Source organism: Salvia hispanica, chromosome 6 (genome assembly GCF_029641045.1).
Source record: "Salvia hispanica isolate PSC_SH4W2 chromosome 6, Shi_PSC_v1, whole genome shotgun sequence".
Classification (NCBI taxonomy): Eukaryota; Viridiplantae; Streptophyta; class Magnoliopsida; order Lamiales; family Lamiaceae; genus Salvia; species Salvia hispanica.
This window is the reverse complement of record NC_142697.1, coordinates 44,158,574-44,176,368: the sequence shown is the minus strand read 5'-3', so window position 1 is coordinate 44,176,368 and position 17,795 is coordinate 44,158,574. Positions and strand designations below refer to the sequence as shown.

Genomic DNA, 17,795 nt, shown 5'->3' with positions numbered 1-17,795 from the left:
CAATGGATATATTTGACTTCAACAGTTCCTTTTATAATGTTTATTTTATTTTGAGTAATCGTTCTTAATATATTTATTTTACTTATATATGTATCTATTTCAACAAAAAATATAATATAGTAAGATCATTTCAAGAAAGTGATGTCTGGTTCAATTTATGGTTAAGTAATAAGTATTTAACTTATTTTAATATTTTTAATTTCAATATTACTTGTCGAACTTTCTTGCACGTATATATTAATGAAGTGAAAACTAAAACAACAAATTAAAAGTCTAGAATCGATGACTTGCACGGAATTCGAGACATTTTAATGGTAATATATATTTTATAAATTATTTTTAGGGGATCAGTATATATAGAAGATTATGATCGATACGACATTACATAATTACGATACCGATATTAGAATGTAAGTTTGATTAAGTAATGTATCCAAATTCTATTTGGTTACATTGTTGTCTGGAAAGTGCAGAAACGTGTTGTGTTCATTTAATTAATTTATTAATCATGACTGTATTACTCTACCACGTGTATATAATTTGAAAATATAAATCGAAAATTAATAGTAGTAGTATTAATATTCACTCCATTCCACCAGCTAAGCACTTTTTTGAGCATGAGATTTTAAAATTTTGATGTTTAAAAATTTAAATGAAGAGAAAATAAAGTATGAGAGATAAAAATATAGAATAGCAAAAAGAAAATAAAGTATGAGAGAGAAAAAAATAAAAGAGAAAATATACTATTTATTGGTAAAAAAGTGACTTACTTATAGAGGGACGAAAAAGTATTCTAGTTCATACATTCAAAGAGCTGAGCTATTTACTTCGTCCGTTGATAAAAATAATCTCATTTGTGATCGGCATGGATTTTAGTGACAAATTAGGTAAAGTAAGGGAGAATGAGAAAAAATAGATAAAGTAAGAGAGATATGAAGAAAAAATATGTAAAGTATGGAAGAGAGGAAAAAAAATAGATAAGATATAAAAAACTTTTTCTATTTTGAAAATGAGACTTTTTTTTTTATATTCTAAAAAAATAAAATAAGACTATTTTTTATAAATGAAAAGATAATAATAATAATACTCCATTTAGTTAAAAGTAAAAACGACTCACTTCACATGTCAAGTGTGTCAACGTAGTGGATGGCATAATATGTGGTATATTTAACAGAAGCACAAAATGAAGGCGAAAATTTAAGCCCATCATTTAATGGGCTGAGACATTTAGGTTAAAAGCCCAAATTGAATTGGTGATAATATTATATACTCCTTCCGCTCTACAGTAATGGAGAAATTTTTTTTGGGCACGAAGATTAAGAAAAATTATGTTAGGTAAATTAAGTAAAAGAAGAATAAAGTGGATAAAAAAAGGTAGAGAGATGAAAAGAGAAAAAAGTAAGAGAGAAAAAAGTAGTTATGGAAAAATGTGTTGACTTTTACTAAAAAGAGAAATGACTCTATTACTATGGAACGTACCAAAATGACAAAATGACTCTATTACTATGGAGGTATAAGTTAGGTATAAGTTGACTTTGGTGAATAAAATAAAATGTGAATCATAACGAGACAGTAACAGCAATGTATAGAGTGTTAAAGAAGTTAACTATAAAGAATTCCAATTATGCACCCAGCCTTCTGATTAAGTATTTTAAAATGGTGTTTTCAGCATCAACCAATTCCTGAATTCCAGGTTTTACTTAATTTAGATCGACATCCCAGACTAACTCATAAATTAAAAATTGGTGTTCATGTAGGGTTAATGATCTGTATACTCGTGAATTAATTGTTAATATTACTTTTTGGATAATTCATAAATTGTGTGTGTAAATACATGAAATTTTGTATGTTGGTATCCCTCGAAATTGGCCAACTAACACTACTGTGGCATTGGAAAAAAGATAGCTAGGATCAAATTAATTAACATCAAAACAATTTTTCAGCAATTTAATTTATCTCTGCCAAATCACTTAGTTTATTATACTACAGAGAATATGGACACATTACATTCTTGAATCGACAACCATCTATCAACTAACCTAGCATATAGGAATATTATATTCACATTTTGTCCATTGACTATGCCTTTTGATATGATCTTATGCCCTAACTCACCCTTCGTGGACAGACTTTGCGAAGGAAGCCTTAGGTTTATGGGCATTGGATTCTCACCAATGTTTGTGTTACAAAAGCTGACATCTTCGATTCTGTTTCGTCCACTATTGCTCACGCAAAAGCTTCTTTTAAAGGCAGAACTCTCCCATACCAATGTATATTTGCACCCCACAACTTCGGTAAGATGTTTTAATGCAATTGATATAATTAAGTCGTTCGTTTTCGACGCAGGAATACAATCCCAAAATGTAGTCCAATATTACATTGCATAGAGTTGTCCCCTTGTGTAGAGCAATAAATATATATGTGGAAAAATATATAGACATATTACAGAAAAGTAGGAGAAAAATAGTAGATATATTTCGCACACACATATATAGTACAAATGATTAAATAGACGTGAGATACTTATTCAATAACACAATCAATTTTGTAAATAAACACTGTGTTGCAATCTTGATGACTAAATATAGTTAGGAACAATACTTTGCTCGTTCCTGAAGAAATTATGTGGATCCACCATGCCTTTCACCCGAACAAGACGATCGAAATTGTTGCCGAAATATTTCCTACCCCAAACACTCGCTTGCGCATAGCTCGTCTTTCCAACAACGTTGTTCACTCCAAGGTCGAGATCTCTGTAGTTGTAATACGAAGCCCTCGGAGATCCCGCGACATAAGGAGTGACGTAGTCATACAACCTCCTCGACCAGCTTATATACCTCTCCGAATCCTTCTCTTCTCCCCAAGAGACGTAGAAACTGAAGGCGTAGAGATTGCCAGCTCTGTGAGGAAAAGGAGTGGCGGAACCCGAGATCTCCGCCATTCTTCCGCCGTACGGAGTAAAGACGATAGCCACCCTCTCCCTCCCTTCCAATTCATTCAAATATCTCCACACGCCTTCTAAGCCGGACTCGGGAATGGGCTCCTGCACGTAGTTTGATTTCATTTTGTCGTATCTCACACCGCCGGCCTGACTTCTGTTGAGCAGAATCTCCGTCGGTATTTCGATCGGAAAACTGGTCATGAATTGGGTGGATTTGACCCAGCTAGTCTCGATGCAGTCTTCCCTCACTACCCCTAGCTCCGGGAACTTTTCTTGGATCAACGCCGTTAGATTCGCGGCGCCGCCGAGAAACAGTGAAGAGAAGGACACAGTGATGGTAGTGTTCACCTTGCTTGCTAAGGCCCATATGAACAAATCTCGGTCAATCTCCGGAGCCACGTGTTGCCAGCGGTGGAGGATTCGAGTCGCGTTCTGTTCCAGCGTCCTGTCAACTCTGAAAACAGTGACTGTTTCTGGAACATCCACCAGTTGCACTTTCCAGGCAGTAATCACGCCGAAACTGGCGCCTCCGCCGCCTCTGATGGCCCAGAACAAATCCTCACCCATTGATTTCCTGTCCAGGATTCTGCCGCTGGCATCGACGATTCTTGCATTGATGACGTTATCTGCCGCGAGGCCGTATTCCCTCTGCAATGGGCCGTAGCCGCCTCCGCTGAAGTGCCCGCCGACTCCCACAGATGGGCAGATGCCGGCGGGAAACCCGAGAACCGGGGTTTTCTCAGCGATTCTGTAATATAAAGAACCAATGGTTGCGCCGCCTCCCACCCATGCAGTTTTATTCTCGACGTCGACGTTTATTTCGCTGAGATTGATCAAATCGATGACCACGAACGGGACTTGCGCCACGTAGGATAGTCCTTCGAAATCATGGCCTCCGCTTCGAGTTCTGATCTCTAATCCGCTTTGCTTAGCGCAACATATGAGAGGCGGGATTTGGGATTCGTGGTCTGGGGTTATAATCACTTGCGGTTTAGGTGTGGTTGGTGTTGAGAATCTAAGGTTTTTGATGGAAGATTGTAGGATTGTGATGAAAGATGAGTTGGTTTGGGTGTAAACAAGGTTGGAAATTGAGGAGTAGTTGTGGAATTCATGTTTGAGGCATTTGAGAAAATCATCATGTTTATCAGCAGAAGTTGCAGCTGAATAAGATAAGATGACAACAAGAGTTAATGTAAGAGAAAAGATCGATGGAGTTTTCATTGTTAGTAATTGTGCGTAGTAAGTATGAATCTCGATGTTTTTATAGATAAAAGAGTATGGAAAACTAGTATTGATTATTAATTTATACTCCTATATTATTGTGCTTGTCACAACCACGTCTTCATAAGTAACTGTATTAACAATAAAATATATGCCCATATCATATGTTAGTTGGAATGTTTGATTTGCAATTCGAGTAACTTTGTCCATAAATTAAACTATAGATGCCACGTCGTGGATCACCAGTAGATATTAAAACAAATTCGAGTTGTTTCCTTTTATAGCAAAATTTTTATTTTCTCTCATACTTTATTCTTTATTTCCCTCTTTTATTTTATTATAATTTCTCCATTTAACTTCTAAATACTCATTTTTTAATCTTTCTGATGGAAAGAAACACTCAAACCAAAATAGAACAGATAGAGTATGAAACATCTTTGTCCATAGATTAGTTCAAATGATTATTGATGTGAAACTCGCGCAAGTCTCCCCCTAAATTAAATCATGGACGTCATTATTTAAGATGATTCTAGCATTTGAATAGTTACTTACTGTCTCTAAGATATTAAAAATTGAAATTAAATCTTAGGCCAGCAGGGCTTCTAAAGACAAATAGATAATAGAAAGAGTAGAAAGATTTTGTCAGATGAATATATGATTATATCGCGACTGGCGTGATTAAAATAAAACGGCTGCTGATGCACGATCATAGGTTACAAAATTAGAGAAAAGCAAAGCAAAACTAAGAAGCAATTACAACCCTAACAATATTTTTTAGATACTATCAATAATATTATTAACCTCATTGACTAATTAATTTAAAAATAAAACTTCAACGAAGAGTGAATATGTAAATTTGGAGATTTGTCTGGATTATAAATTTATTACTATTGACTTAAATGAATTAAATCCATAAGATAGTGTCTTATGATCTAATCTACCCCAAATAATAACCTGTCTTGTAATAATAATTATTATTATCATAGATAGTGATATTCCATCCATCCAACAATAAGAGTTATAGTCATTTTGGTTCGTACCAATTTTGGTTCGTACCATAATAAGAGTCACACTTCATTTTTACCATTTATGATAAGTAGATCTCACATTCCACCACCTCACTTCACTCACATTTAATTATAAAACTAATATAAAAAAGTTGGTTTCATATTCCACTAACTTTTTTAACATACAATTTTTGCATTTCTTAAAACTCGTGCCCACAATAAGAGTGACTCCTATTGTGGGGCGGATAGAGTACTATGTTTCTAGGGCTGATATTTTATAGTACTATGCAATTAAATAATATTCCATATGCGGCACAATATGTTTCTCATTTTATCCTTTTAGTCTGTTTATCGATAAGATAATACTCCCTCCGTCCACGAAAAATAGGGCACATTTGTCATTTTTGGTTGTCCACGAAAAATAGGGCACATTCAAAAAAGGAAAGTTTTCAACAACTTCTCTCTTACTTTTTTCCTTCTCTCTTATTAATAATATGCCCCACATACCACTAACACTACTTTTCTGTTACTAATAATATGGACCCCACATTCCACTAACACTACTCCTTTCTTACTTTTTTTCTTCTCTCTTATTTTACCAATTTTACATTAAAACTCGTGTCATTCACAAAGTGCCTTATTTTTCATGGACGGAGGGAGTGCGTGTCATCTCATATTTACAATAAATGGTTAATAAATTTTTTACTACCCAATGAAGGGAGTTTCTTAATTACTCCATCCATCCAATATTAGGAGTCCTGGTTGAGTTGAGTGCGGGTTTTAAAGAATGTTTGAATGTGTAATAATTGAAGTGTGTGATTGTGTAATGTGGGACTCATTTGCATTATTATTTGCTTATTCTTTGGATGTGTTTTTATTTGTGCTTTTTAGTATTTTATTTTATAGTATTTTTATTTTACTTTTTATGGAAATGTCTAACTGGTACTCCTAATGTCGGATGGATGAAAATGGTCAACCGGGACTCTTAATGCCGGACAGAGGGATACATAAAACGCTGAAATTTCCCTAAACAAACTAATTATTGCACATGAGAGAATATATGGTTAAGTAATACTAACTACTAAGTACTCCCTCTGTCCCACTTAAAATGCAACATTTGAGAATCGCCACGGAATTTTATGTAGTGTTATTTTGTGAGTTAATGAAGAGAGAGTAAAATAAGAGAGATGAAAAAGTAGAAATATAGTTGTTTCCATTTAAGGAAACGTTTCATTTTTAATGGGACAATCAAAAAAGGAAAACGTTGCATTTTTAATGGGACAAAGGGAGTAATTAACTTATTTAATAATTTAAATTTCAATATTACATGATCGAACTTTCTTGCACGATTATATTAATGAAGTGAAAACTTAAACAACAAAGTCTAGAATCGATGACTTGCACGGAATTCGAGGCATTTTAATGGTAATATTTTGTAAATTATTTTTAGGGGATCAGAATAGAAGATTATGATTGATACGACATTACATAATTACGATACCGATATTTGAGTACTGTAAAGTTTATTTAGTAATGTATCCAAATTCATTGTCGTCTGGAAAGTGCAGAAACGTGTTGTGTTCATTTAATTTATTTATTAATCATGACTGTATTACTCTACAACATGCATATAATTTGAAAATAATAGAAGTAATAATACTCACTTCACTCCGTTCCACTGTAAGCAAAGCACTTTTTTGAGAGATTTAAAAAATTAATAAACAGTACTCTATAAAAAAGTTAAGTGAAGAGAGAATAAAATATGAGAGATAAAAAAGTAGAATAGTAAAGAGAGAAGAGAAGAAATGTAGAAGAGAGAAAATGTACTTATTTTTTCGTAAAAAATGACTTGCTTATAGTGGGAGACGGAAGGAGTATTTTAGTTCATACATTCAAAGAGATGAACTATCACTCCGTCTATAAAAAATAATCTCATTTGTGAACGACATGGATTTTAATAAGAAATTTGGTAAAATAAGAAAGAAGGAGAACATTAGATAAAGTATGAGAAAGAGAAAAAAAAGTAGGTAACGTATGGAAGACTTTCCATGTTTAGAAATTAATCTATTTTTTTATGAATATATATCTCAAAAGAAATTAAATGAGACTATTTTTTATGAACAGAAATATAATAATAATCTGTTACATTTAACGGATTTCGCTGAAGCTCAAAATGAAGGCGAATATTTAAGCCTATCATTTAAGGGATATTGACATCTAATATCACGAAACTTTCAAAAAGTTGGGTTTTTCCCACGAACTTTAAAATTGACAAATAATATCACGAACTTTACCACGTGTTTGTTTTTTCCCATGAATGAAAAAATTCCCACAAATAATACTATGATACCGATTTTTTTCATAATTTCTCGACACAATTTCGAAAGTTTCAAGTTTTTCAATATTTGAAGATAGTTTTTCTTGAAGCACACCCTCAAAAATTATTCTTCAATCTATTAAAATAACATGAATTTTTTCATTCGTGGAAAAAAACAGACCCAAGATAAAGTTTGTGATATTATTTGTCAATTTTAGAGTTTGTGAGAAAAACCCAACTTTTTAAAAGTTTTATAATATTAGATGCCAATATCTCATATTTAAATACAAAATGGGCTGAGCTATTTAGGTTAAAAGCCCAATTTGGATTGATGAAAATACTTTATATAAGTTGACTTTGGTGAATAAAATAAAATGTGAATCACCATGAGTCAGTAATATATAGAAAGCGTCAAAGAAGTTAATTATAAAGAATACCCATTATGCACCCATCCTTCTGATTAAGTATTTTAAAATAGAGTTTTCAGCATCAACCAATTCCTACATTCCAGGTTTTAATTAATTTAGATCGACATGCCAGACTAACTCATAAATTAAAAATTGGTGTTCATGATCTGTATATTCGTGAATTATTTGTGAATATTGATTTTCTGATAATTCATAAATTGTGTGTGTAAATACATGAAATTTTGTATTTTCGTATCCCTCGAAATTGGCCAAATAACACTAATGTGGCATTGGAAAAAACTCAAAAACATAGTCATCAAATTTAACATCAAAACAACATTTTTTCAGCAATTTAATTTATCTCTTCCGAATCACTTACTTTATTATACTACAGGGAATAGGGACTTCTTACACTCTTGAACCGACAACCATCTTTCGCCTAACCTAGCATGCTCCCCGTCATAGTAAAACACACACACATATATAGTAAATATCGACGTGAGATACTTATTCTATAACAATGAGTAATATGTAATTAAATTGTAACTCCCCACATATTGTAAATACAACATATAAACATTATGTTGCAATCTTGATGACTAAATATAGTTAGGAACAATACTTTGCTCGTTCCTAAAGAAATTATGTGGATCCACCATGCCTTTCACCCGAACAAGACGATCGAAATTGTTGCCGAAATATTTCCTACCCCAAACACTCGCTTGCGCATAGCTCGTCTTTCCAACAACGTTGTTCACTCCAAGGTCGAGATCTCTGTAGTTGTAATACGAAGCCCTCGGAGGACCCGCGACAAAAGGAGTCATGTAGTCGTAGAGCCTCCTCGACCAGTTCATATACCTCTCCGAATCTCTGTCTTCTCCCCAAGAAACGTAGAAACTGAAGGAGCAGAGATTGCCAGCTCTGTGAGGAAAAGGAGTGGCCGATTCCGATATCTCCGCCATTCTTCCGCCGTACGGAATCAAGACGATAGCCGCTATCTCCGCCTCTTCCGCTTCATACAAATATCTCCACACGCCTTCGAAGCCGGACTCGGGAATGGGCTTCTGCACGTAGTTTGATTTTATTTTGACGAATCCCACAACGCCGGCCGGATTTCTGTCGAGCAGAATCTCCGTCGGCATTTCGATCGGAAAACCGGTCACGAATTGGGTGGATTTAACCCAGCTCGTCTCGATGCAGTCTTCCCTCACTACTCCTAGCTCTGGGAACTTTTCTTGCATCAACGCCGTTAGTTTCGCGGCGCCGCCGAGAAACAGTGAAGAGAAAGACACAGTGATGGTAGTGTTCACCTTGCTTGCGAAGACCCATATGAACAAATCTCGGTCAATCTCCGGAGCCACGTGTTGCCAGCGGCTGATGATTTGAGTCGCGTTCTGTTCCAGCGTCCTGCCAACTCTGAAAATCGTGACAGTTTCTGGAACATCCACCAGTCGCACTTTCCAGGCAGTGATCACGCCGAAACTGGCGCCTCCGCCGCCTCTGATGGCCCAGAACAGATCTTTGCCCATTGATTTCCTGTCCAGGATTCTGCCGCTGGCGTCGACGATTCTTGCATCGATGACGTTATCTGCCGCGAGGCCGTATTTCCTCAGCAATGGGCCGTAGCCACCTCCGCTGAAGTGCCCGCCGACTCCCAGAGCTGGGTAGATCCCAGCAGGAAACCCGAGAACCGAGGTTTTTTGGGCGATCCTGTAATATAAAGAGCCGATGGTTGCGCCGCTTCCCACCCATGCAGTTTTATTCTCGACATCGACGGTTATTTCGCTGAGATTGATCAAATCGATGATCACGAACGGGACTTGTGCCACGTAGGATAGTCCTTCGAAATCATGGCCTCCGCTTCGAGTTCTGATCTCTAATCCGCTTTGCTTAGCGCAACATATGAGAGGCGGGATTTGGGATTCGTGGTCTGGGGTTATAATCACTTGCGGTTTCGGTGTAGTTGGTGTTGCGAATCTTAGGTTTCGGATGGAAGATCGGAGGATTGTAATGAAAGATGATGAGTTGGATTGAGTGTAAACAAGGTTGGAAATTGAGGAGTAGTTGTGGAATTCATGCTTGAGGCATTTGAGAAAATCATCATGTTTATCAGCAGAAGTTGCTGCTGAACAAGATAAGATGACAACAAGAGTTAATGTAAGAGAAAAGGTCGATGGAGTTTTCATTGTTAGTAATTGTGCGTAGTAAGTATGAATGTCGATGTTTTTATAGATAAAAGAGTATGGAAAACTAGTATTGATTATTAATTTATTATTGTGCTTGTGACAACCACGTCTACATTAGTTATACTCCTTCCGTAGTAGTTGATGCATTTCTTTCCGATATGAAAGTTAAGAAAAATTGTGTTAAGTGAGTTAAGTTAAAAAAAAAAAAATTGGAAATGAAAAAAGGTCGAGAGATAAAAGAGAATAAAGTAAGGGAGAGTGTAAAGTAAGTGAGAAGAAATGAGTTGACTTGAAATGACTGTACTACTATATATGGAACATTCCAAAATAACAAAATGACTCCACTACTATGGAACGGAGGAGTAAGTAACTGTATTAAAATAAAATATATGCCCATATATGTTACTCCCTCCGTCTCCGATTAAGAGTCACACTTTGACCGGACACGGATTTTAAGGAAGTGTTTGAATGTGTTATAAATAGAGTTAGGTAGTAGAATGTAGGACTTCTTTGACTTTTTGTGTGTAATAAATGAAGTGTTTTAAAGGTATTTTTGATGTCCAAATATAGTACTCCAAGTAGGAAGTGTGACTCTTAATTGGTGACAAATCGAAATGAAAAAGTGTGACTCTTAATCGAGGACGGAGGGAGTAGTTCGAATGTTTGATTTGCAATTCGAATAACTTTGTCCATAAATTAAATTATAGATGCCACGTCGTGGATCACCAGTAGATAGTAATCTATTTGAGTCAACTTTTTAAAGCGTCATTATAGTCATTATTTAAGACAACTCAAACATTCGTAGAGTTAATTTTTTATCAACATTAATATAAGACATTAAAATTTAATATTAAATCTTCGTCATGTGAATATCCAGGCTTGATTAAAATAAAACGGCTTATGAAGCAAAAATGATAGATTCAGAAATTAGAGAAAAGCAAGGCAAACTCAAGAAGCAATTACAGCACGCTAACAATATTTGTATAATATAATAAGACTTAAATAAATTAAATCCATAATTTTCTCATTAGATATAGTATTAGTATGATCTTATTTAACCCAAAAAAAAGAATGACGATCTTGGCCCGATATTTTATAAATAATGAAAAATATCCTTATTTTTATGGGACGGGGGGAGTATATTGCAAAATTAAAACACATCAGTTGTTTGATGTTTTTTGCTGACAGTTTTAAAATTAATTTGTAAACCAAAATTTGACCAAAATTCACAGATAAATTACCCGTTTGTATTTTAATTGCTCGATTAACAAACATGTAAACATAACTTATAGTACTCCCCGTCCAATGGTAGTTTGGTCATAATCCTTTTGGATCTCTCAAAGTAGTTGAGTCATTTCGAATTGTTTCATTTTTTCAGCAAAATTTTTATTCTATCATACGGACTACTTTATTCTTTATTTCCCCCTCCTACTTTATTCTCTCCACTTAAATTCTAAACACTCATTTTTTAATTTTGTGCAGGAAGAAACACCCAAACCATGGAACAGATAGAGTATGAAACATCTCTGTCCATAGATTAGTTCAAATGATTATTGATGTGAAACTCGCCCAAGTCTCCCCTAAATTAAATCATGGACGTCATTATTTAAGATAATTCTAACATTTGAGTAGTTAAAATTATTGTCTCTAAGATATTAAAATTTTAAATTAAATCTTAGGCCGGCAGGGTTTCTAAAGACAAATTAGATAAAAAAAAATATTAGAAAGATTTTGTCAGATGAATAAATGGTTATATCGCGATTCGCGTGATTAAAATAGAACGGCTGCTGATGCACGATGATAGGTTAAAAAATTAGAGAGAAGCAAATTAAAGCAAAACTAAGAAGCAATTACAACACTAACAATATTTTTTAGATACTATCGATAATATTATTAACCGCATTGACTAATTAATTAAAAAATAAAACTTCAACGAAGAGTGAATATGTAAATTAATTTGGAGATTTGTTTGGATTATAAATTATTACTATAAGACTTGAATGAATTAAATCAATAAGATAGTGTCTTATGATCTAATCTACCCCAAATAATAACGTGTTTATCCTATATAGATAGCGTCTTACCCCAAACAAGATATTCCCTCGCTCCAATCATAGGAGCCACACTTTGCCATTTTGGTCCGTACCATAATAAAAGTTGCACTTCATTTTTACTATTAATGGTAAGTAGGTCATACGTTTTACTAACTCACTTCACTCATATTTTATTATAAAACCAATATAAAAAAGTGGATCTCATATTCCACTAACTTTTCAACACACAATTCTTACATTTCTTAAAACTCGTGCCCCACAATAAGAGTGACTCCTATTATGAGATGCACGGGAGTACTATGTTTCTAGGGTTGATATTTTATGCTATGTAAATAATATTCCATATGCGGCACAATATGTTTCTCATTTTATCTTTTTAGTCTGTCCATCGATAAGATAATACGTGCCATCTCATATTTTCTACAAATGGTAAATAATTTTTTTACTACCCAATGATCAAGGGAGTTTCTTAATTACTGATAAAACGTTGAAATTGCCCTAAAAAAACTAATTATTGAAATTGCCCTCCACAAACTAATTAATCCCTTCCATTGAAATCTGCAAAAATCCCTAATTGGATATGGAATTAATATCGGGCCTAATACGAAAATGTCATACGAAACCTGGTCCCATACTACATTGAATGGTAAAGGACTAAAAGGTTTGGGCCTTTCACCTGAACAAGCTAGACAGATCAAAATTATTCTTGGAATATAGTACTCCTTTCAAAATATATAGTACTACTACTACTATTAAAAACATCAGATATGGATTGCAATGAATTCCATAATTTTCTAAAATAATTACAAAATCATCTATATGGAAATAAGTTTGTTGAACATAATACTAGCACATAACTAAATTTATTCTGAAATACTTAATAAGATCTAGATAGAACGTCGAAATTGTCCTCCAAAAACTAGTCAATCCGTCATTAAAATATGCAATAAGCCCAAATTAGATATAAATGTACATGTACAATTAATGTACATTTATTTTCTCTCTAAGAGTAATTAATGGAACGTGAATCACTTATACGACAGTAATATATGAAAGCGCAGAAAGAATCTAATGCACCCAGCCTTCTGATTAAGTATTTTAAAACAGTGTTTTCAGTATCAACCAAATCCCACGTACCAAGTTTTAATTAATTTATATTGACATGCCAGACTAACTCTAAATTAAAAATTGGTGCTGATCAGAGTATTTGTTTTAGGGGTTAAAGATCTGTAAATTCGTGAATTATTTGTGAATATTTTTTTTTCTGATTATTCATAAATTGAGTGTGTAAATACATGAAAATTTGTATTTTGGTATCCCTCGAAATTGGCCAAATAACACTAATATTGTGGCATTGGAAAAAAGATGGTGATCAAATTTAAGGTCAAAACAACATTTTTTTTCAGCATTTTAATTTATCTCTAGTTTATTACTCCATGCTATAGAGAATAGGGACACCTACACTCTTGAGACAACCATCTTTCGGCTAATCTAGCATGCTCCCATCCCCTGGGATCAATAAGAGATGGTATAGGAATATTATATTATATTCATGACATGTTGTCCATCGACTACGCCTTTCGATATGATCTTACGCCCTGACTCACCCTCCGTTGAAAGACTTTGTGGAGGAACCCTTAGGTTTATGGGCTTGGAATCTCACCAATGTTTGCATTACTAAAGTTGACACCCTAGTTTCTGTTTCGTCCACTGTTGCTCATGCAAAAGCTTCTTTCTAAGGCAGAACTCTCCCATAAACTGCAATGTATTTTTACATCCCACAACTTCGGTGAGATGTTTTAATGTAATTGATATAATTAAGTCGATCATTTTCGACGAAGGAATACAATCCCCAAATGTAGTCCAATATTACATTGCATAGATAGAGTTGTCCCCTTAATTAAATACAACGTCGAAATTGCCATGTAATAACATGCATGTTTATTCCTTGTGTAGAGCAATAAATATATGTGTGGAAAATATGGACATATTAGAGAAAAGTAAGAGAAATATAGAATCCCTTCATAGTAAAACACACATACATAAAATGATTAAGTAGACACTGTGTTGCAATCTTGATGACTAAATATAATTAGGAACAATACTTTGATCGTTCCTAAAGAAATTATGCGGATCCACCTTGCCTTTCACCCGAACAAGACGATCGAAATTTTTGTCGAAATATTTCCTACCCCAGACACTGGCTTGCGCATAGCTCGTCTTTCCAACAACGTTGTTCACTCCAAGGTCGAGATCTCTGTAGTTGTAATACGAAGCCCTCGGGGATCTTGCGACATAAGGAGTCACGTAGTCGTAGAGCCTCCTCGACCAGCTTATATACCTCTCCGAATCTTTCTCATCTCCCCAAGAGAAGTAAAAACTGAAGGAGTAGAGATTGCCAGCTCTGTGAGGAAAAGGAGTGGCTGATTGTGATATCTCCGCCATTCTTCCGCCGTACGGAATCAAGACGATAGCCGCCATCTCCGCTTCGTACAAATATCTCCACACGCCTTCGAAGCCGGACTCGGGAATGGGCTTCTGCACGTAGTTTGATTTCATTTTGACGTATCCCACACCGCTTGCCTGACTTCTGTCGAGCAGAATCTCCGTCGGTATTTCGATTGGAAAACCGGCCATGAATTGGGTGGATTTGACCCAGCTCATCTCGATGCAGTCTTCCCTCACTACCCCTAGCTCCGGGAACTTTTCCTGCATCAACGCCGTTAGTTTCTCGGCGTCGCCAAGAAACAGAGAAAGGAAGGAAACATTGACGCTGGCGTTCAACTTGTATGCTAAGGTCCATATGAACAAATCTCGGTCAATCTCCGGAGCCACGTGTTGCCAGCGGTGGACAATTCGAGTCGTGTTCTGTTCCAACCCCCTGTCAACTCTGAAAACCGTGACAGTTTCTGGAACATCCACCGGTTGCACTTTCCAGGCAGTAATCACGCCGAAACTGGCGCCTCCGCCGCCTCTGATGGCCCAGAACAGATCCTCTCCCATTGATTCCCTGTCCAGGATTCTGCCGCTGGCGTCGACGATTCTTGCATCGATGACATTATCTGCCGCGAGGCCGTATTTCCTCAGCAATGAACCGTAGCCGCCTCCACTGAAGTGCCCGCCGACTCCTACAGATGGGTAGATGCCGGCGGGAAACCCGAGAACCGGGGTTTTCTCGGCAATCCTATAATATAAAGAGCCGATGGTTGCGCTGCCTCCCACCCATGCAGTTTTATGCTCGACGTCTACGGTTGTTTCGCTGAGATTGATCAAATCGATGACCACGAACGGGACTTGTGCCACGTAAGATAGTCCTTCGAAATCATGGCCTCCGCTTCGAGTTCTAATCTCTAATCCGCTTTGCTTAGCGCAACATATGAGAGGCGGGATTTGGGATTCGTGGTCTGGGGTTACAATCACTTGCGGTTTAGGTGTGATTGTTGTTGAGAATCTAAGGTTTTTGATGGAAGATTGTAGGATTGTAATGAAAGATGAGTTGGTTTGGGTGTAAACAAGGTTGGAAATTGTGGAGTGGTTGTGAAATTCATGTTTAAGGCATTTGAGAAAATTATCATGTTTATCAATCGAAGTTGCTGATGTACAAGATAAGATGACAACAAGAGTTAATGTAAGAGAAAAGGTCGATGGAGTTTTCATTGTAGTTTGTGTTTGTGGGGGTTTGGATCTAGTTGTTCTAATAGCTAGTAGGAAGACTATTGCCATCCAAGATTGAATTAAGATATTTGTATTGTTTCTTTTATCGTGCGTGTCACAAACATGTAAACATAAATTAGTACATTATATGAAAAAATATCTGTCCATGTGATAGTTGGAATCATTATTAGTGTGAAAATCGAGCAACTTTCTCTCTATATTTAAATATGGAGCAGTAAAATTTAACAATATTTTTTAGAAATTAACTTCATTGACTAATTAAAAAATTTCTTCTAAGAAGTGTGAATATGCTGCATGATTCGTGTTAAAATGACAACACCTCTTAAGGTAACACCATACCACCAATCCTAGCCAATCATTTGTACACATGGACGAATAATCAGCTGTCATGTGGCAATCATAAAAATTGATCAAAGGTAAATTTTCGCGGACTGCAATATCCAATACGCTAGACTGCAATTTTTTCCGCCTGCAATATCCAATACACTAGCGTGGTGTATTGGATATTGCAGGTTTATAATATTGCAGTCTAGCGTGGTGTCACAGTGTCATTTTAAGAGTGTTGACATTTTAACGCACCCTTATGCTGTAGTTTTAAGATTTGTTTGGGTTATAATTAATTATTATCTGACTTAAATAATTAAATCCATAATTCTCATTAAATAGTGTATTATGATCTTATTGAAGTAGTGTATTATAAGAATCCATAGAACGCCAAAATTGCCCTCCAAAAACTAGTCAATCCCTTAATTAAAATATGGAATGGATAAGCCCAAGATGGAAATGTCATACGAAGCCCGGCCCCATATTATTATAATTGTAAAGCCCTCCAAAAACTAGTCAATCCCTCCAAAAACTATTCAATCCCTTAATTAAACTGTGGTAATTTTGTTTGGATTGGAATTATAATAAGAGTTAATCCATAATTTTTTTCAATAAGTAGTGTCTTATCTGCCCCATATAAGAATGGCTTGCTAAGTATTTTATTGCTATGGAATTAAATAGGTACCTTAATTAGATAGAACGTCGAAATTGACCTCCAAAAACTAGTCAATCCGTCATTAAAATATGCAATAAGCTCAAATTGGATATAGAATTAATTAATATAGAGCCCAAAACTAAGGTGCCTTACGGGGCCTGATATTACATTAATTGTAATGGGCTTGGAATTAAATTATAAAGTCGTAGTTGCCCTCCAAAAAACATACTTAAGCATATAATTTCAAATTTAATACTCATATATGCCTTGAAGGACGGATCTAAAATCAATTAAAGTGTTTATTAAGGCTTTGATTTTTGAGGAAATAGCCTGTAATTATAATGGAAATATAGATACCATTTTATATATTGGTAATTGGTTTATGGGCCATAAAAGAGTTATCTAAAAAAACAATCGTTTTTCATAAATAGAAATCTTATATATGCATTTAACAAAACATAAAAAACATAAACAGACTGCCATATCTAGTCATTAGAAGGATAATTATGTAACACATTAATATAATCAATCATGATGATGATACATTTATTGTAAATGTAAAATACCTAAAATGTCCAATTTTGTACTCCATATACAATTTATGTTAATTTATTACTCAAATATATTGTAGATACAATATATATTGGTGATTGGTTTATGGGCCATAAAAGAGATCTAAAAAACAATATACAATTTATGTTAATTTATTACTCAAATATATTGTAGATACAATATATATTGGTGATTGGTTTATGGGCCATAAAAGAGATCTAAAAAACAATAATTTTCCATAAATAGAAATCTTATATGCATTTAACAAAACATAAACAACTGCCATAGCTAGCTAGTCATACATCATTATCGCGTGCAAGAATAGAAAATTCGAATAAAATTGTAAAAAATGCAGAAAATCAAGTAACAACTAACAACCACAATTTGTTGTCAACAAAAATACAGCATTACTATATACGGCCGAACATTATCTTGGAATTGTTAGGGATAATAATG

At 34.9% G+C, this 17,795-nt stretch overlaps 1 protein-coding gene and 2 pseudogenes across 1 annotated transcript; all 3 read right to left on the bottom strand.

Annotated features, from left to right (window-relative positions):
- Nucleotides 1-2,453: 2,453 nt before the first annotated feature.
- On the bottom strand, nucleotides 2,454-4,162 carry LOC125204919 (tetrahydroberberine oxidase pseudogene; annotated as a pseudogene).
- A 4,193-nt stretch (nucleotides 4,163-8,355) lies between these two features.
- Nucleotides 8,356-10,079, bottom strand: LOC148923869 (tetrahydroberberine oxidase pseudogene; annotated as a pseudogene).
- A 4,090-nt stretch (nucleotides 10,080-14,169) lies between these two features.
- On the bottom strand, nucleotides 14,170-15,790 carry LOC148923868 (tetrahydroberberine oxidase-like). Its single transcript, XM_089059861.1, has one exon. It carries the CDS (start codon nucleotides 15,788-15,790, stop codon nucleotides 14,216-14,218), a length of 1,575 nt encoding a protein of 524 aa, XP_088915987.1. The 3' UTR covers nucleotides 14,170-14,215.
- Between the last annotated feature and the right edge of the window lie 2,005 nt (nucleotides 15,791-17,795).